Source organism: Stylophora pistillata, chromosome 1 (genome assembly GCF_964205215.1).
Source record: "Stylophora pistillata chromosome 1, jaStyPist1.2, whole genome shotgun sequence".
NCBI lineage: Eukaryota > Metazoa > Cnidaria > Anthozoa > Scleractinia > Pocilloporidae > Stylophora > Stylophora pistillata.
In genome coordinates, this window is record NC_142519.1 from 47,420,038 (window position 1) to 47,441,209 (window position 21,172).

Below are 21,172 nucleotides of genomic sequence, written 5' to 3' on the forward strand. Positions count from 1 at the left end.
TTGTAAGTAACATAGAAAAAAATATGGGAAAAAAAAGAGCCATTTAGTTTCAGAGATCTTAGCCTAATTCGAAGGCACCAACATAAGCTCATTTCAATTTGAAAACCAAGTCAATGTTTCCACTAAAACGTAAACATGTCTTCACAGTTTAACAAATGCAACCTGGGGCAATTCTGTCTGAAGCGCTTATTCAAAAGTTAAATGCCGTAAACTCAGCATAGACATTTTCTGAGATGATCAGCCAAAGGCTGAATGAGAATTGATAGCTGGTCGATCGACGCACAAACAGGCACTAAAAGTTCGTGGCTTCTATCATTCCGGTTACTTTTCATAAATTTGTTGTTATTGGTCACGTTGACGGTTGACGGTTAAAAATAAGCCCTTTTGACGGTTGACGGTTAAATTTCAGGTCATTTGACGGTTGGCGGTTAATTTTTTGGAATGTCCTTTTATCAAACGAACTAAACGAGCGAATTTGGCTGTAAATTTTCATAATGACGCGTTTGTAAAGAACTGTTAACTTATAACACCTTTTATCAACAAATGGAAGTCAGTTCTGCCGCAAACCAGTTTTACTCGCGACTAGAAGATAAAGGACTTGTATTAATGTAATCTTGTGATACATCAAAACTTTTATCTATAAACAAGAGAGTTTGACCCCAGTTAAAGTAATCCTTTAGTTCTTAATTAAGGACATCTGAGACATATGAAAGCTAACATTGGCTTGTTTATTTGACGGTTGAATGTAAAGATATTGCGTTTTTGACGGTTGAAGGTTAGTATTTTGGCCATTTGGCGGTTAACGGTTAACCCCATTGAGACCCTCTCTTGACCTTATGCACTGATACAGATATCATTATATTTGTTCTGTATTAGTGACCTTGATTCCACAAAGAGGAGACTCCCACCGCTTAACAATAACTTAACACCGACTTACCTGTGACTCTTGATTTTGGGTTCAAGGAATCACGTTTAAGTTAGTTGACCCTCATGTAGGTGCCAGCTTTTGACAGCCCTGTACAGTTTCAAGATTTTTTCAGTTAGTAACTTTTTCTTTGCTCATCCGGGTTTTACCTCACACCACCATCAGTTATGTGGCACAGAGAAGACAATCTCAGAATTCAGTTGGATAGAAAGATCTAGAGGCTTGACATTTTATCAATTCTATATCGTGTCCGAGCCAGAGGATGCTTGTTCGGACGTTAGCAGGTGCAGCGGGGATCTTTTCAAAATTTATCACCAACACTAATATAGAGACCTTTCTCCGGCAAAACTACTTATATATTGCGCTTTAGTACAGTTGACTTTACTCAGGCCAGTTTAGGGCCAGATAAACTATAGCCCTTCCTAACCTGCTTTATTAATCGAAAATCGGACTTTTGAAAATGTAATTGCCAATCACAATCGAACATCTCAATTGCTGTTTTAATGCAACATATTCATGCGGCAACGGTATTCATAAGGAGAGAGGATTAAGAGCTGGTATGGTCTCTTTAAAGTGCTACTGCGACGAAATTTTTGCATTTTATTTTCCCAGTTTTCTGGTGTTAAGTTCACATTTAGACCCTAAACTATTAGAAAGTGTAAGTTTCTCAAATTTGACAACGTTATTCCTTACAAACAGCGCCGTAAAGACATTCAAAATTCTTCCGCCATTGCTCGAATAACACACTGGAGAGCTCGCGAAAATAACTACAGCGGTTTTAGTTGTGACGTCATCGACTCACTACGACAACGTCGCGAAGGCATGCGTTTACAAGAAATTGGCAAAAGAAAGCTGGGAAACAATTCTTTTGAATTTTATTCCTTCTTTCCTGCGGAACCAGAAAAACAACTCTCTCTCGGCAATCTAAATTAGCAACGTTTGTTGAGTCGTTGACGTCACTTCTGTTCTCGACCCAGTTTCTTCTTCTTCGCGCGAAGTTCTGTAGTTCGAAGAATGGCAGCCGTTTAGATCGCGAATCTACAGGGAAAATAATATTACTTCTCGATGAAGTTTTGCCTTAAGATTTGGCAAATTTGTTACTTAGGTAAGTACTTTCAACCTCTGAGGAGAAAAGAGAAGGTGCATTTTTGGTCGCAGTAGCACTTTAAGGATAAAACTGTTATTTAACTTCCTTTTGAGTTTTGTGTGCAGTTAGGCACCCAAGATCGAAGGATGCCAAAAAAAGAAAAAAAAACACCTTTTTAAAATTCACGTCTCTCCTGTTTCCATGCTTTCAATTAATATTTTTTCATGACCGTGGGCCTATTTTTCACTGAAACTCGCGCAGTAGTTACCTTTTACATTTACATTTACATTTATACATTTATATATAGCGCAGACTTCTATGTAGTTATATTCAGTCGCGCTTAAAAGTATTGTAAGATTGAGATCGGACGTCAGCATTTTGGGGCTTTGAGCGCTAAAGCGATTTCCACGAAGAAAAAATTGTTTTGCATTCTTTCGAAAAAACCAAGATGGTTTCGATTACTTTTAGACAAAGATAGATTCGTGGGGGGTGGGGAAAGTTTGAAAGAAATCGTTTCTTCTCCTTACCTCAATCTCAAGTTCATTTAAACTGACAACTTAAGACGCAGTCTCTCTACAAATGGTCCGGGGCAGTTTGGTTCGAGGAAACAATTTCTTTCAAACTTTCCCCACCCCCGACGAGTCTATCTTTGTCTAAAAGTAATCCAGACCATCTTGGTTTTTTCGAAAGAATGTAATACAATGTTTTCTTCGCGGAAATCGCTTTAGCGTTCAACGGCCTATTTTTAACAATTTGATCGAAAATGGCAGAAATTACCGAGGTCGTATTTTCTCAAAACTTTGGACTTGAGGAAGTTTAATTGTTTGCTTCGCATATTTAGATCAATCCTTTAAGAGAACAAAGCACATACGTCTTGCTTTTTTAACAGTTTTTTGAAACTGAAAATCATTTTTCAGTCTGACACCCACTTTGTTGTTGCCGCCATGGCCGTAAATATACAGCTTTTAATCTCGGTTCGTTTTAATTGTTCGCTTCGCATATTTAGATATTTAGATGAATCCTTTAAGAGAACAAAGCACATACGTCTTGCTTTTTTAACAGTTTTTTGAAACTGAAAATCATTTTTCAGTCTGACACTTTGTTGTTGCCGCCCTGGCCATAAATATACAACTTTTAATGTCGGTTCAGCGCAAAAGTTTAACCGTCTTCCCCATGTATGATGGGTTAGGGTTAGGGCTAGGATTAGGATCAGGCTACAAATTATGCACATTTTCGAAAATTCCACTAACAATGCACAAAAAGTGGGTTTAGTCATATTCGAAATTGACTTCGCCAACTATACTTGACATCTAAATTGAGCGCTGGAAAGCTTTTTTATAATTGATGATACGATAAAACATCATTTAGAAGAGAAAAATTCACTCCCTCGTCTCTTGTTTTGTTTATCACTTAATTTATGAGGAAGAAAAACAATCATTTGAAGTCCGTATAACCATAAGAATAGTCATGTCAATCAAAAATATCTCTTTTTGTTCATTTATATACTGTTTGTATTGACGGTACTTAAACTGAAAGTGAAGACATGTAAGCAAACAATATCGACGACGTCAGGTATTTATTTAAGGGTCATTTAAAAATAAACTTTAAGTTCTCGTGAGTCCACCAGAAATGAAAAATGTCACAAAAAAATCCAGTGATAAAAGGATGATACAGAACCATTATGTTTTCTCCTGTCTTTCGCTCTGGAGTCGTATCTTTGTTTACCTAAATCATTATACCTCGCGTCTCGCAAGCACAGTTCGACCAGGCATAACTAACTCTGTTTGGTAAACTAGATATTTTACACCTGAGGTGGAATTTTTTGCAGGTATGGTAGCTCTGAAATTAAGCATTGTGAAGAGAACACTATTGTAGAGGTTAATCTCGAGGAGCTCGTCGTTTTTCTCTCCCCTCCAACGATCAATTTTTCCAACCAGCCTCCTTCTTTAACACTTATCATTTTCTACCACTCTTCTCTGATCTTCCTTTCCATGTATCTTTGTCACCGACTGCTTTTTATATCCTACTCTCTGAACTTAATTGTACTGTGTGATTTCTGATAATTCTTCAATACACACGTTCAGCGAGCTTCTATTGGTATGAAAAATATCACACCATCATCTTGCTACGCATTTGATTTAAAACGAAAATAACTCAAATATATGCAGAACAAGAAATCACTGCTTTGATCAGTATATCATGTATCGTCAACATAGTTACGCGAATTCGGCGCTTTTGCAAAGAAGGATCCTCGTGTTAGGTAAACATGTTGGTTCCAAAAAATGAGCACCTCGTTTGAAAACAGCTGTGCGCCAGAAACAACGTCTTTAATCGCCTCAAGGCTCTTCACAGAAAACCGTCACTTTTGATCGTATTTACCGCCAGTAGTAAGACTAAAATATATTGTTGTGCGTTGACTTTTTACCAGGCGACTTGACTTGAATAAAGAGAGAGGTGGTTTAAATAAGTCACTGCAATAGCAGAAAAGCGGATCGACTGCTTTTCTAGATAAAATAGTATAGTTCAACAAATTTTGTTAGATTTCAGTTTAAAACTGATAGCTTTTTAGAGAGAGAGATTTACATGCGTAAGATAGTGTTCTTTTAAAGAAAAATTCTCACCTCCTGAAACAAATGTTAATTTATTTTTAATAAAATATCGCACGCTTGATTTAAAACAGAAAGAAAGGTCATAATACGTGCTCTCTGCGAAAAGTTTTAAACAACATACCTTTCAGAAACATTTTTGACTTTAGTTTAGAACTATGACGATTTTAGTTTGGAACTATGACAATGTCTGGAAAAAGATTTATACGCTCGGTGGATTGGAATCTAACAGCAATAATAAAAAAAAAGCAGGGGTAGACCATCGAGAATATCTCTTAATCCAGATCCACGTGCGCGGTTTAGTTGGACAGTGGTTTCCTACATTCCGTACTCGAAAGAGAGGCCCTCGGGCTGTGTAGGCCAAGACCCGCTGTGGAGAAGCATCGCGATCACCTGTGAGACTAGGCTTCTAATGCGACCACCAAACTGGGGACATTTGTTGTGTTAATATTATGGGGTACCAGAACCTGTGCCTTTAGCTCGAAGAATTGTAGTCATTATTCGAAGTGCGCACTAGTCTTTCGTCAGATCATCAAAGTGATTATTTACCATTGTCGAGAGAGCGGAGGTTACTTCGTAGCCTGAACAGAACATTATGGTCCTTCGGAGTTAGATTTGAGGAACTTTGGTGAAGCAAAGCACTAAGGAGAAGGGTAAACATCAAGATAAACGAACACAGGATTGAATATGGCAGACAACTGTGCATCGTCTGAGTCAGCGGAGGAAATTGTGAGTGAAATGTCTCTTTCCCTAGTCAAAGCTGAGTTACAAAGGAGAGGACTACCTGTGAAAGGAAGGAAACCAGTTCTTATGGCTCGACGTATCGTGGCTATAAAGCATGAAGAATCTAAGCCTTTGTCTTCGCAAAACGAAAGTAAGGAATCGACCAATACGGTCCTTAAGCAACGGGCCTGAGCATCAACAGGTGAACATTTGTCGTCGCAGTCTGCTAATCATCAGTTAAGTAATTTTCAGTTCTTAAGAAGAGAAGAAATTATCCTTAAGATTGACAGTAATACTGAGATACAAGTAATACTTATGACGAGCAAAAGTTCCAGCAACAACGTCATAAGAATGAAACATCGTGTTCAAAAGCTGAATGGTTACATGGACTGTTTTGTTCAAACTACTAAATAACTTCAACTTTCCACAATGGTTTAAATCACTCCGTTTAATCCAACTAACAGACTGCTAAATTCAAGCGAAAAGCACATGTTCCTATATCCCATAATACTAACACAACAAAAATGTCCTTAGTAGGGTGGTCTCATCACAAGGCCAGTCTCACTGAGGGGCGTAATATCCTCCCACTGCGGGTCCGGGTCCGGAACATCCTCCCCACCTCTCCAATACTTTTGGAGACTTGACACTGGTTTCCGTGTAACTTGTTTCTTCTTCGCCCTTTTCTTGACCTTTCGAGCAACAGAATCCCCACCGTAAGCACCGCTTTCACCAAACTCACCACTTCCAAATTGAGTACTGCTTGCTTCCAGACGATGTAGCCTCTGTACAGGTCTCCTTAGAAGCCCTTTCTTTGTCTTCAAAACAACAGTACGAATCAAGCCGTCTTTTCCAGGAAGCAATCTTTGAACTCTTCCCATCGGCCACTTTCCTCTCGACACCTTGTCTTCAGAAATCAGCATTACATCTCCAATCGTGAGGGCTGGTTGTTCATTAACCCACTTCTTTTTGACGGATAACTGATGCAAGTACTCTCCCCGCCACCGTTGCCAGAAATGGTTAATAAGCTTCTGCTGGTACAGATATCGCTGCCTCGTTGTGCTTTTGTTTGCTGAAATTTCGTCTACGAAGTGCGGTAAGCTAAACAGGGATCTTCCAATAGCAAGATGAGCTGGTGTTATAGGCGTTAGATCTCGTATGTCGTCACTTACTGTGGTGAGCGGTCTCGAGTTAATAACCACTCCAATCCTGGTAAGGATGGTAGTCAACTCTTGATAGGACAACAGTGCTTTGCCAAAGATCTTGCGAAGAGGTTCCTTCACTGAACGCACCAGCCTTTCCCACCAGCCGCCATTGCAAGGGGAGCGCTCGACGATGAACTTCCACTTGATTCCCTTGCAGGTCAATTTGGTCTGGAGCTCTTCCTGATCTATCCTGTCCCGCAATCCTTTATTGACAGATGACCCTTGTGTGAACAACTGTTGGATCTCACGGTCAGCGCATTTGAACGTTTTTGCAATGTCAGACCAGATGGTTCTTCAGAGCCCTCGTCTACTGATCATACGAAGAAATGCCTGAAAGAACTCTTTAGTGGACAAGTCACCCGTAAGCTCGAGATGGGTCATGCGGGAGGAGGCACAAGTGAAGATGCATATATAAGCCTTTTCTGGGGAGGCACTCCCTCGTACGAACAATGGCCCTGCAAAGTCCACACCAACGTGAGTGAAGGCTGGAGACAATGACACCCTCTCTGATGGCAATGGCGCCATTTTCTGTGAACATGGACCAACTCGTTGACGTCGACAAACAAGGCACTTTTCAAGGATTCTTTTAACTTCACGCCGTCCTAAGGTGAGCCAGATCTCTTGTCGTAGAACCGAAAGAGTGCCCTCAGGTCCAGCATGAAGTAATTCCTTGTGCGCACTTTGTATGATTTTCTCAACTACCGCATGCCCATGTGGTAAGATTATTGGATATTTGGTACCCTCTGGCAAGTCTGAGTGCAGTAGTCTACCTCCTACCCGCAGCAAGCGATCTCTCTTATCGTAATAAGGGTCCAATTTTAATATAGCACTGGTGTTTGGTAAAGGAAGGTCCTCCTCCAGCCTTTCATACTCTGCTTGGTACACCTCTTGTTGTATCTCCCGGTACCACCTCAACTTGGCATCTTGCAGCTTCTCGGCTGACAGCTCTTTAGAACCTGCACTTATTCCTGACTTAAAAGCTCGAACACCTCGAAGAACAAATGCTGTCACCCGGATTAGTGTCAGCCCGTGGCTCATATCGAGATGGATCAATTACTGGTTCCATAGTAATCAACGCGCACGTTCTTGTCACCCTTTGTTTTCTTTCTTTCTCCACAGACTCGGTAAATTCGTTTGGCGACTCTCGTTGTTCAGGCATGCATTGAGAAGATAACCAGCACGGTCCACTCCACCACAACCTGCTATCAGCTAAGACCTTTACGGGCACTCCACGTGTAAGTAAGTCAGCAAGATTGTCCTCCCCTGAACAGTGTTTCCAATGGTGTGGGTCCCATGTGGACTGAGTCCCAGCAACGCGGTTTGTTACAAATGTCTTCCACTGGCTACTTGAACCTCTGATCCACTGAAGAGTTACCATGCTGTCAGTCCAGCACACTACCTGCTCTACTTTGAGTGTTAACGTTAGGGGAACTACAACAAACTTCAGCAATCTTGCGTTAACAACAGCTGCAAGAAACTCTAACCTCGGTAACGATACAGCCTTTGCGGGAGCCACCCTTGATTTGGACTTGACAAGAGGTGTTGACGCATGGCCGGTTTCATCCAAGCACTTGATATATACTGCCGCACCGTATACCTTAGGTGAAGCATCACTGAAGCCATGGAGCTCTATTCTAGAGCTTGATCCAATGTTTTCCATGAAATAGCGGGGAATGGGAATACAACTTAACTGTGAAAGTTCCGATTTCCACGACCTCCACTGCTTAGCAATATCCTCATCTAACTGGTCCTTCCACTGTAAACCCTTCTGCCATAGTTCTTGGAACAACATTTTCGCTCTGATTTTAAATGGTGTGATTAGTCCCATAGGGTCAAAAACCCTCGACGCTATGCTGAACAGACTTCTCTTCGTTTCAGGGTCACGAACGGCCAGCGTACTTGGTGGTACGTTAAAGAGGAAGCAGTCAGTTAGTGTATTCCAACATATTCCCAGTGCCTTGACCGGTTCCCTTGCATTGAAATAAACAGTACTGGACTCTGCCTGATCTTGTTCTGCAATGTGGCTAAGGACCTTCTTCGAACTACTGGCCCACTTTGTCAGATTAAATCCACCGCGTTCCATCATCGCACTTAAGGACTGCTGTAACTTCACTGTATCTTCAACATCATCAGCACCACTAAGGCAGTCATCCACGTACATGCTCGACAGGACCTCCCTTGATGCATCAGGGAACTCTTCACTGCATTTCTTGGCATGGCTTTGAACTGTGGCAATGGCCAGGAATGGACTGCAATTAACACCAAATGCCAACCTTTGCAGCTTGTACACTCTCGGTGGTTTATCACTTTGTAGATCCCTCCAAAGATATCGTAGAGCGTCCTGGTCTCGCTCGTCAACCTTGATCTGGAGGAATATCTTTTCAACATCAGCCATAAGTGCAATCCTACGTGCTCGGAATCGAAGTAATACTGATACCAGGTTAGGTTGAAGTGCTGGCCCTGACAGAATACAGTCATCGAGATATACCTCATGCTCGTCATATGCTGAATCATCAAAAACATCACGGCATTTTGTAGTTTTCTTGTCCTCTCAAAAGACTGCGTGATGAGGTAAATACCTGACCTTCTCGTTATCATCAACTGCTTCCTTTACTTCTACAGCAAATCCCTTATCTACGTATTGGTTAATGGTATCCTTGTAAGCATTGGCTCTCTCTAGGTTTCTTCTAAGCTGTCTTTCGACACTCTCAAGTCCCTTGGCTGCCTGGAGGTAGTTTGACTTGAATGGCAGAGCATCGCTTTTCCATAACAGCGGTACTTCATAACGCTTACCATCAAACTTCAGTCCCTCGTTGAACTGTCTAACAGACTCTTCTTCCTCTAGGGACATAGGTGTATTCCTTTTATCTACAATTCTAATAGATTCCAGCTCCCAAAACTGCTTAAGAATGTCTGTAACTGGATCAATGCACACGGTAGACGGCACGGATTGATTGTTCTTAGAAGAGAGACCCTCGATAGGTCCTCCTACAATCCATCCAAGTGTTGACTCTACTGCAGTGGGAACATGAGTGGTTTCCCCTTTCTTGCATTTACCACTCATAAATGCAAAGTAAAAGTCTGCTCCTATCAAAATATCGACGTTAACTGGTCCACGAGGGTACGAGTCGGCAAGTATCAAGTTCTACAGCTAGGGGTAGTCTTCTAGCCTGATCTCCACTGTTTCTAGTGGTGTGCAGATCTTGTCAAAGGTAAGGGCCTCCATGCTAACTGGCGTTGAAACGTTTTCTTGAACAGAGGCAAGTGAAAACCTGACTTTCTTCATTCTCTTCGTTTGACTGGTTTCTCCCCGTAACATGGATAAACTAAGGACCTCAGAAGGTCCATCAAGGGCAAATGATTCGGCAGCCTTCTTGGTGATATAAGACCTCTGGCTTCCTGAGTCAAACAAAACCCTCACATGTGCTCTCTGGAAATCGTCTGAAACCAGCATGGCTCTCCCAGTCTGTAATAAGGTTTGTTGCATCTTGGAGTTGTACGAAGTGACGAATCCACTTAATCTTGTATGTCCCTTTTCTTCCATGGTAGGATCCCAGTCACCATGAAGTATATTGTGATGACGCCAGCCACATCCTTCAACTTTGCACTTGGGTTGGCGGCAGACTGAAGAATAGTGGAAAGTATTTGCAGGATTTAAACAGTTAAAACACAGCCGGCTCTCCCTTACTAACTGCCAACGTTTGTCAATTGACTTTCGCTCAAGATATGGACATTTAAAGGTTTCATGTCCCTCCCCCTTACACACATGGCAAGCTGCATAACGTCTCCGATTTGTCTCACTTGCTAGTAGAGCGGCTGCTGAAAACACTTTCTCCCGGGTGTTCCTTGCCCCAGCTCCATCCTTGTCTCTTTCCCCACTTTCTCTAGCTGTCCCACCATTCTCACTAATCATACTAGCATTCCTTTTTCCAGCCTCCTTGGATATCACCTGTTTATTCAGGAACTTGAAGAGAAGTTCACGATCAACACTTTCTTCCTTGGTGTCAGTTAGTTCTAATTCCCATTTCTCAGATAACTCAGGTGGAAGTTTGGTTTCCAATATTGGAAGGAGGATACAAGAATGGGTCATTGGCCTTTCGCCTAGGGCCTCCAGTGCTCTAATCCGACTCTTTAGAGTGTCATGGAGATCTCGCAAAAACTCTACTCCCTCGTTTGACCTTGGTAGCTGGACAATTGACTTGACTAGAGATGAAATAATTATTCTTTTCCTACCAAAGCGATGTTTCAGAGCATCAACAGCATGCTGATAATTAGCACTAGTGACTTCGAATCCTTCGATTGTATGATAAGCAGTCCCTTCAAGCACTGAACGCAGGTAGGTGAACCTTTGAACAGCTGGCAGTTTGTCATTATCATGAATAGCAACCTCGAATTGGTCCCAAAAATTTTGAAATTTTAAAACATCTCCATCAAACTTGGGTAACTCAAGTTTTGGTAATTTTAAATGTGACTGTTTGTGCTCCGCTGAACCCGAAGCAGTTTGTTCGTCTACCTTGAAAACTGCCTGAATAGATATATACTTTTGAGCTATGTCTAAAGCATTATCAATCACTCGTTGATAGTCAATCCACCTCTGAGCTTCTTCAGCTAATTCATCATCAGAAATAAGAGCAATAATTTCCTCTCTTACCTCACTGCAACTTTCCATGTAACCATTTAACTTTTGAACACGATTTTTCATTCTTATGACGTTGTTGCTTGGACTTTTGCTTGTCTCAAGTATTACTTGTAACACAGCATTAATGTCCATCTTGAGGATCATTTCTTTCCTTCTTAACAACTGAAAATTACTTAACTGATGATTAGGAGACTGTGACGACAAAAGTTCACCAGTTGATGCTGCAGGCACGTTGTCAGCTGGCAAGGCCTGTTTAGAGCCTGTATGAATCGGTCCCTTACTTTTGTTTTGCAAAGATGGAGGATAAAATTCTTGTTGTTTTATAGCAACGATAAGTCGAGCCTTGAGAGCTGATTTCTTTCCTTTTGCCGGTAATCCTCTCCTTTGTATCTCGGCTTTGACTTGTGAAAGAGACATTTCACTCACAATTTCCTCCGCTGACGATGCACAGTTGTCTGCCATAATAATCCTGTAATCGTTTATCTCCATGTTTACTTTTCTGCTTAGTGCTTTGCTTCCCCAAAGCTTTCTCAGATTCAGCTCCGATGGACCATAATGTTTTGTTCAGACTACTAAATAACTTCAACTTTCGACAACGGTTTAAATCACTCCTTTTAATCCAACGAAAAGACTGCTAACTTTAAGCGAAAAGCACATGTTCCTAAATCCCATAATACTAACACGGCAAAAATGTCCTTAGTAGGGTGGTCTCATCACAAGTCCAGTCTCACTGAGGGACGTGATATCCTCCCACTGCGGGTCCAGGCCCGAACATGGAGAGTTGCAGTGAGGAAAGAGATGAGATTCTATCCCTTATTTCTGATGATGAAATTGCTGAAGCTTAAAAGTGAATTGATTATAAACTAGTGATTGATAATGCTTTAGACATAGCTCAAGAGTATATATCTCAACAAGCAGTTTCCAAGGTAGAAGAACAAACCACCTTGGGTTCAGTGGAGTACGAACAGTCATATTTAAAATTACCAAAATCTGGAGTTATCCAAGTTTGATGGAGATGCTTTAAAATTTGAAAATCTTTTTGGACCAATTCGCGGCTGCTGTTCATGATAATGACAATGTGCCTGTTGTTCAGAAGTTCACCTACCTGTGTTCAATACTTAAAGGGAAGCTTATCACACAATCGAAGGATTTGAAGTCCCTAATGCTAATTACCAGCCTGCTGTTGATGCTTTGAAAGATCGCTTTGGTAGGAAAATAAAAATTATTTCATATCTGGTGAAGTCAATCGTTCAGCTGGAGCCAAGGTCAAAAAAGGGGTGGAGTCTGGGCGAGATCTTCATGGTACTTAAAAGAGTCGGATAGGAGCTTTGGAGGCCCTGGGTTAAAAGCCAATGACCCATTCTTGTACCCTCCTTCCAATATTGAAAACCGAGCTTCCACTTAAGTTATCTGAGAATGGGGAGTAGAACTAACTGACATCAAGGAAGAAAGTGTTGATCTTGAACTATTCTTTAAGTTGATAAATAAAAAAGTGATTTCCAAGGAGGCCGGGGAAAGAAATGCTACCATGACTGGTGAGAATGGTGAAAAAACAAGAGGAAGTGGGGGATGGGACAAGGATGGAACTGGGGTAAGGAACACCCGAGAAAAAGTGTTTTCAGCTGCTGCTCTATTGGCAAGTGGGACGAATCGGGGAAGTTATGCAGCTTGCCACTTGTGTAAGGAGCAGGGGAACGAAACTCCTCAGTGTTAAGAGCTTAAGCGAGAGTCAGTCGACGAACGTTGGCAGTTAGTAATGGAGAGCCGGCTGTACTTTAACCGTTATTTGCAGGCTTTAAAAAGCCTGCGAATACTTTCCACTACTGTTCAGTCTGTCGCAAACACGAGTGCAGTGTTGAAGGATGTGGTCGGCGTCATCGCACTTTGCTTCATGGTGACCGGGACCTTACCACACCGAGACGAAGACAGACAATGAAAATTTTTTCTGAAAATTTGTTCCAGGTTAATGGCGAGAAAACCAAAGAATTAGTTATATCCTTCAGTCATAATACCCCGCAACTCCCTAAGGTTTGCATGGACGGATCTCCTATCTAAACCATACAGAGCACAAAGTTGCTCGGTTTGACAATCAATGATACGTTAACGTGGAACGACCATATAGAAGAACTTGTTAAGAAAGGGTCTAAGAAACTGTACTTTCTTATTTAACTTAAGCGTGCGCCTGTTCCTACTTCAGATCTGTAACATATTTTTGCACATGTTTTAGGTCTTCACTAGATTACGCTTGCCCTGTGTTCCATTACAGTTTACCAAAGTATCTTCAAGTCGAGCTTGCAAGTGTGCAAAGGAGGGCTCTCTTATGCAATTTTATCATTGTGCAATATTGGGACGCCCTTCAGTTAGCAGGGCTCGAGTCCATCAGAGCTCACCAGGAAAATTTAACTGAACATCTGTTTAAGTCTATTGCTGATGTTCCCCGTAGTAAGATTACCAGCCTTCTGTCTCCCTCCCTCAGTTTCTATTTCATATGAGCTGAGAAGGCAGAGAAGGTTTGTCACGCCTCTTGTAAAGACATATAGATTTGGAAATTCACTCATTGTTCAGAGTGCGAGGAAAGCATCTAAGCGATTTTTAAGAATAGTTGTCTTTGTCATTTTATTGTAGTAGTAGTTATAGATAATTTCTTATATCTAACTTGTAAAGAGACGCAATTCAGTTCTTCAACTACAATGCTTTTTAATAAAAACAGTCTACAGACAACATTAAGTGGATTTGGAGCTTCATACAAATCCAAGATGCAACAAACCTTATCACAGACCGGAACAAACAGTGTCCAGAGAGGACCTGCAAGGATTCTCTTTGACTCAGGAAGCCTAAGGTCTTATATCACCAAGAAAGTCGCTGAATCTTTAGCCCTTGATGGATCTTCTGAAGTCCTTACTGTATCCATGTTGGGGGAAACCAATCCAACGAAGAGAATGAAGAGAGTCAGTCTCACCCCTGTTCAAGAAAGCATTTCAAAGCCAGTTAGCATGAAGGCCCTCACCATTGAAAAAATCTGCCCACCACTAGAACCAGTGGTGATAAGCTTCGAAAACTACCCTCACCTGCAGAGCTTGATACTTGCTGACTCGTACCCTCGTGGAGCAGTTAACGTCGATATTTTGATAGGAGCAGACTTTTAATTCTCATTTATGAGTGGTAAATGCAAGAAAGGGGAAACCACTCGTGCTCCCACAGCAATAGAGTCAACGCTAGGATGGATTGTAGGAGGAAGCATTGGGAATCTCCCTACCAAGAACACTCACCCCATGCTGTCTATGGTGCGCATTGATCCAGTCACGGACAGCCTTCTGCAGTTTTGGGAGCTGGAATCTATCGGAATTGTCGATAAAGGGGATGCTCCTATGTCCTTTAGGGTGAAGAATCTGTTAGACAGTTCAACAAGGAACTGAAGTTTGATGGTGAGCGTTATGAAGTACCGCTGCTTTGGAAAAGTGACGCTCCAACATTGAAATCAAACCACCTCAAGGCATTCAAAAGACTTTAGGGTGTGGAAAGACAGCCTAAAGGGAACCCAGAGAGAGCCAATGCCTTCGAGGATGCCATCAACCAATACGTAGAAAAGGAGTTTGCCGTAGAAGTAAAGGAAGCAGTTGATGGTAATGAGAAGGTCAGGTATTTACCCCATCACGAAGTATTCGCAGAGGAAAAGAAAACAACAAAATGCCTTGTTGTTTTTGATGCTGTAGCCTGTGATGAGCATGAGGTATCTCTCAACGACTGTATTCTGTTAGGGCCAGCACCTCAACCAAACCTGGTATCAGTACTACTTCGATTTCGAGCACGTAGGATCGCACTTATCGCTGATGTTGAAAAGATGTTCCTCCAGAGAGAGACCAGGACGCTCTACAATATATGTGGAGTGATCTTAAGAGTGACGAACCACCGAGAATATACAGGCTGCAGAGGTTGGAATTTGGTGTTAATTGGAGTTCATTCCTGGCCATTGCCACAGTTCAAAGTCGCGCGAAGAAATGCAGCGAAGAGTTCCCTGATGCATCAAGAGAAGTCCTGTGAAACATGTACAAGTAGGATTGCCTTAGTGGTGCTGACGACGTTGAAGCTACGTTATAGTTGCAGCAGTCCTTAGATAGGATGATGGAGCGACGTGGATTCAGTCTAAGTGGGCAAGTAATTCAAAGGAAGTCCTTAGCCACATTGCAGAGCAAGAGCAGGCAGGGTCTAGTACCATTGATTTCAATGCAAGTGAGCCACCCAAGGCACTGGGGATATGTTGGAATACATTAACTGACTGCTTCCTCTTCAGCGTGCCACCGAGTATGCTTGCTATTGGTGACCCCGAAACAAAGAGAAACCTGTTGAGCATTGCGTCAAGGGTTTTTAACCCCATGGGAATAATCACACCATTTATAACCAGAGCAAAAATGTTGTTCCAAGAGCTTTGGCAGAGAGGTTTACAGTGGGAGGACTGGTGGGAAAAGATATTGCTGATTATTAGAGGTCGTGGAAATCAGAACATTCACAGTTAAGTTGCGTTACCATTCCCCACTATTTCATGGGAAACATCGAGTTAATTTCCAGCATAGAGCTCCATGGCTTCGGTGACGCCTCATCTACAGTATACAATGCGGTAGTCTACATCAAGTGCTTGGATGAAGCCGGCCATCCAGCAGTTCATCTTGTCGTGTCCAAATCAAGGGCGGCACCCGCAAAGACTTTGTCATTGCTGAGATTAGAGCTAGTTGCAGCTTTCGTTAACCCAAGATTGCTGAAGTTCGTTGCAGAATCCCAAATACTCAGAGTAGAGTGGGTAGTGTACAGGACTGACAGTATGGTAACTCTCCAGTGGATAAGAGGTTCAAGTAGCCAGTGGAAGGCATTCGTAGCGAGACGTGTTGCTGAGACTCAGTTCACATGGTACCTACAGCGTTGGAAACACTGTTCAGGGTAGGACAATTCTGCCAAACTACTGACACGGGGTTTGCCCACAAAGGTCTTAGCTGATAGCAAGTTGTGGTGGAATGGACCGTGCTGGTTGTCTTCTCAATGCTTGCCCGATCAACGAGAGTTGCCAACCGAATTGACCGAGTCTGTGGAGAAAGAGAGGAAAGACAAACAGACAAGAGCTAGTGATTGATCTATTTCGATATGAGCCATGGCTGGCGCTAATTTGAGTAACAGCATTGTACTTCGAGGTGTTCGAGCCTTTAAGTCAGGAACCAGTGCAGGTTCCAAAAAGCTTTCAGCCGAAGAGCTGCAAGATGCTAAGTTAAGAGCGTGTCTCTGTAATATCCGACCACTCGAAATAGGTTCAAAAGTAGATCTTGCCTTAAAATATGCATGTGGATAAGGAAACCATTGCCTATAATCGGAACAAAAGTAGTTTCCTCAGATTTCAAATTTTATTTTATTTCAACAATTTTCTTTTAGCCATTCCTCCCATGAGAAAAGTCATTCATTCTGAGTGACGATTCAGCGACACCGGGTATTTGTATTCTAGCATTGTAATCCTGCCCATCTTCCAACTTTAAAGCAATGCTGAGAACATTTTACATGTTCTCATTTGGAACTCCATCTAGATGTTGGATACCACCAATCCTCCACGAGCCTGCCTAAGGAAACTTTGTATGATTCGCTAAGAAGAAACTGGGCTAAGCAGTTTTCTACTATCACCGATTTGAAGACAAAGAAAGACAGCAAACCAAGAGGACCTTCTGTTTGGCAGTTTTTCAGAATTGTGTGATGGATGGTTGTTGGCGACAAGTTCAGGGAATGTCTGTTTTGCAGACGATGTAAAGGCCTATGTAACGACAAAGTCTGACTTTGGGATAGCGACCGGTAACAAACTGACTCCAAAAGAAGTTGCAGAAGATATGCGATTTGCAAGAAACGAGGAAGGGGAGAGAATTTTCTTAAGAGAGGAATGGCTAAAAGAAAGCCAGATAGAAAGCTTCTTCTCCAGGCTGGCATCCACTCGAAAATATTCAACACCTTCAGAAAAAGAGGAGGCAGCAGGAGTTGAATGGAAGAATTTAAAGATGAGGTAGAGCTTCTAAACTCTATCCATGCACACATTGGTTTGAAACACCCTATTATCTATGACACTTTCAATACTTGTGAATATGCTACTCAGCGAGAACTCCTGAAACTGAATAATACAATTCTCGAGGAAATTCTTGACTATTATGAGATAACTTACACATCGAAGGACAGAAAACAAGACTTTGTTGCAAAGATAGAACAACTGGTAACAGAATGCGGTTGTCTCCAGTGACTGCCCCTGCCCCCTCCAGCCTGCGGCCGTCTAGATTCTCATGCAATCGAGGCCACAGGGTTGTTTATAGAAAAGGAGAAGAATGTCACGATCAATGTTACTCGATTTCAAAAAAATGAACGGCAAATTTGGAACAGTCTACAACTTGAATTCGAATGGAACTGCATTTTAGGGGATATTGTGCTCAGCATGGCTTTAAAGTCGGAAGATGGAGAGGATTACAGTGCTAGTATACAAATACTCGGTGCCGCTGAATCGTCACTCAGAATTAATGACCTAAATTCCTGCAGACTCGCACCCGGAAAGAAATCCTTGGAATCCATACACCTTCGGACAATAAGTATTAGTATTAGTAAGTGCACTGAGCTGCTTATTTTCGATTATTTTGTGATTCTTTGGGGATAATTACGAATGCAAGTTATCGAAAGCAGCGCCGTAAAGGTATGTGAAAATCCCACATTTCTACTTAGCTTTATTTTTTCCTGGGATAATAGCATGGATATTTTTGCGCAATATAGTGGTCTCATGAACGGTTGTTGAGTGTGTGTAACTCCTGATATCTAGTTTTGTCCCAGTACGGATAAATCGCAATTTAAAAAGTACTACTTTACGGCTTAGTCGAGTAGTGGCATATTTGATGTGACGAGGGTGTATACATTTATCAAGAAACTCTACCTTTTTGATCACACTTGGAAAGTTGATGTATTAAAATCTTGTATTCCAGAAAGTCTCTCGTATCGGATCACTTTTGACAGCGCGAGATACTAATAAAGACTGCTCATTTTGTGTACTTAAATAATGTCAATTTCACGATTCGACCTATGTGCGGAAAATTATTAAAAAATAAAAAAAACTTTGAAATCTGAGGGACAGCACTTTTGTTCTGATGATAGGCAATGGTTGTCTTATCAACATGCAAAGTTTAAGGCAATATTTATTTTTTAACCAATCTCGAGTGGTCAGAAATTACAGAGACACTCTCTTAAGCTGGTACCGGGAGATAAAACAGGAGGTGTACCAGGAGGTGTATCTTCCTTCGCCAAACACCAGTGCTATATTGAAATTGGACCCTTACTACGACAAGAGAGTTCGGTTGCTACGGGTAGGAAGTAGATTGCAGCACTCAGACTTACCAGAGGGTACCAAACATCCAATCATTTTACCGCATGGGCATGCAGTAGTCGAAAAGATCATACAAAGTTTACACAAGGAGCTGCTTCATGCTGGACCTGGGAGTACTCTTTCGGTCCTACGACAAGAGATCTGGTTCACCAGGGCACCCCGTAAAGTTAAAAGAGTCCAGGGAAAGTGCCTCGTTTGTCAACGTCAACGAGTTGGTCCATGTTTGCAAAGATAGCGCCATTGCAATCGGAGAGGGGGTCATTGTCTCTAGTCTTCACTCACGTTGGTATATACTTTGCAGGGCCATTATTCGTACGGGGAGTGCCTCCTCAGTGAAGGCTTACATTTGCATCTTCATTTGCGCCTTTTCCCACATAAGCCACGTAGAGCTTACCAGTGACCTTTTCGACTGATGAGTTCTCTCGGGCGTTTACTCGCATGATCAGTAGAAGAGGGCTCTGTAACACCATTTGGTCCGACAATGCGAAGACGTTCAAGCGTGTTGACCACGAGATCCAACAGTCGTTCACACAAGGGTCATCCGTCAATAAGCAATTGTGGGAAAAATAGATCAGGAAGAGTTCCAGTTCAAATTGACCTCTTGGGAAAACAAATAGAAGCTCATGGTGGCATGGTGGCTGGTGGGAAAGGCTGGTGCGATCAGTGAAGGAACCTCTTCGCAAGGTCTTGGGCAAGGCGCTGTTGTACTATCAAGAGTTGGCAGCCGTCCTTACCAGAATTGAAGCCTTTATAAACTCGAGACCACTCACCACAGTAAGAAACAAAATAAGAGATCTAGCGCCCATAACACCAGCTCATCTTGCACTTAGAAGATCCCTGTTTAGCTTATCAGATCTTGTAGACGAGGTTTCAGCAAACAAGAGCACAACGAGACAGCGATACCTGTATCAGCAGAAGCTTATTAATCATTTCTGGCAATGCTGGCGGGGAGAGTACCTGCAGTAGTTATCCGTCAAGCAGAAGTGGATAAACGAACAACCAACCCTCAAGATTGCAGATGTAATGCTGATTTCTTAAGACAACGTGTCGACGAGAGGAAAGTGGCCGATAGGAAGAGTTGACAGATTGCTTCCTGGAAAAGATGGCACGAGTAGTACTGTTACCTTAAAGACGAAGAAAAGGCTTCTAAGGAGACCAGTTCAGAGGCCACATCGTTGGGAAGCAAGCGGTACTCAGTTTGTAAGTTGTGAATCTGGTGACAATGGTGCCTACGGTGGGGAGTCTGCTACTCGAAAGGTCATGAAGAAGGCAAAAAAGAAGGCGAAGAAGAACAAGTTGCGCAGAAACCAGTGTCAAGTCTCCAACAGCATTGGAGAGGTGGGGAATGTGTTCTGGCCAGGACCCGCTGTGGTAGAGCATCACGACCCCCTATGAGACTAGACTTCTAATGCAACCACCCTACTGGGGACATTTGTCCTGTTAATATTATAGGTTGCCAGAACATGCGCTTTTCACTCGAAGAATTGTAGTTATTATTTGAAGCGTGCACTAGTCTTTCATCAGATCATTAAAGTGATTGTTTACTGTTGTCGATAGCGACAATTTTCTCGTAGTCTGAACAGAGTACGGGTCAAGCACCTCTGAAGACTACTAGAGGAAATATTTAAAAAGTTCAGACGCTGTGAAGACTTAGGTAGAACATAATGGTTAGACGCTGTATAGCCTATGGCGGTACGAGCTGAAATTTCCACTATCAAACAAAGATCATCCTAGGAAGTGGCTGGTAAAAATCCGATGAGAGAACACTCCTACAAACAAAAAATCATTTTTATACAGCTAGCATTTTGAGCCAGAATGCTTTGTGAAGTCTCGAGCAGAACAGCGAAGGCGACTAAAACCAGAAGTTATCAGGCACACATTCACAACGAAAGTGTGTTCTATCAGTGTCAGACGCTTGTTGGTTTTTTGCGTAATCCTAAACCCATGATCATGTCTAAGTAAGGCGAATTGCTTTATTGTTTGCGTTCTTACAATCTTTAGTTATTTGGTCATCTTGAGCGTTTCTCTCAATGAAATAACTGACAACGTTTTGCCTATTAAAAACAGCGAAGTTGTCTCCCACATTTACCAGTTATGGCCATTTTGGACAATTAGGAAGACCAGTGCTTGGAACAGCTGCGGCGGTAGTGGTTGTTTTGTTCGCTCCCTTCACTTCTTTACATGCCAAGCAAAGTGTTGCCACTTTTCACGAAAATCGTCTTATCGTTCGTTCTTGATTCATAACCCTGTTTAAAAGAAAACTTACACAGACATTAAGATTTTGAAATAATTTGTCATCAGGGTAATAATGCCAAAATTAAAAAAACATATATATGAACTCACCTTTGAGCTGGTACGGGTTTCGAAGCTGTCGATGAAACACATTCATCTTTGGCAGCTCCTATCCGATACGAAAGCCATTCCTTCGGCCTTTCTTTGTAAAATTCCTCAATTTTTGAACAATTTTTTAATAAGTTTTTAATAATTTTTCAATTTTTTAATTTTCTAATTATAGGCTAGTGAGCAGTACTTCTGCGAACAGTAGTTCTAAAACTTCTTGTATTTTTCTACGCGTTTCGTCTAACTGTCGTAGAATTCTTCAGGGAGTT

The 21,172-nt window shown here is 42.0% G+C and overlaps 2 protein-coding genes across 2 annotated transcripts; both read right to left on the minus strand.

Annotated features, from left to right (window-relative positions):
• Positions 1-5,871: 5,871 nt before the first annotated feature.
• On the minus strand, positions 5,872-8,938 carry LOC148742824 (uncharacterized). Its single transcript, XM_088748702.1, has 3 exons — positions 7,601-8,938; positions 6,864-7,515; positions 5,872-6,746 (listed from the first exon to the last, which is right to left on the minus strand). Exons 1-3 carry the CDS (start codon positions 8,936-8,938, stop codon positions 5,872-5,874), a joined length of 2,865 nt encoding a protein of 954 aa, XP_088604828.1.
• Positions 8,939-9,694: 756 nt separating this feature from the next.
• LOC148742825 (uncharacterized) lies at positions 9,695-11,671 on the minus strand. The gene has a single exon (XM_088748710.1). The coding sequence runs from the start codon at positions 11,669-11,671 to the stop codon at positions 9,695-9,697; it is 1,977 nt and encodes a 658-aa protein (XP_088604836.1).
• Between the last annotated feature and the right edge of the window lie 9,501 nt (positions 11,672-21,172).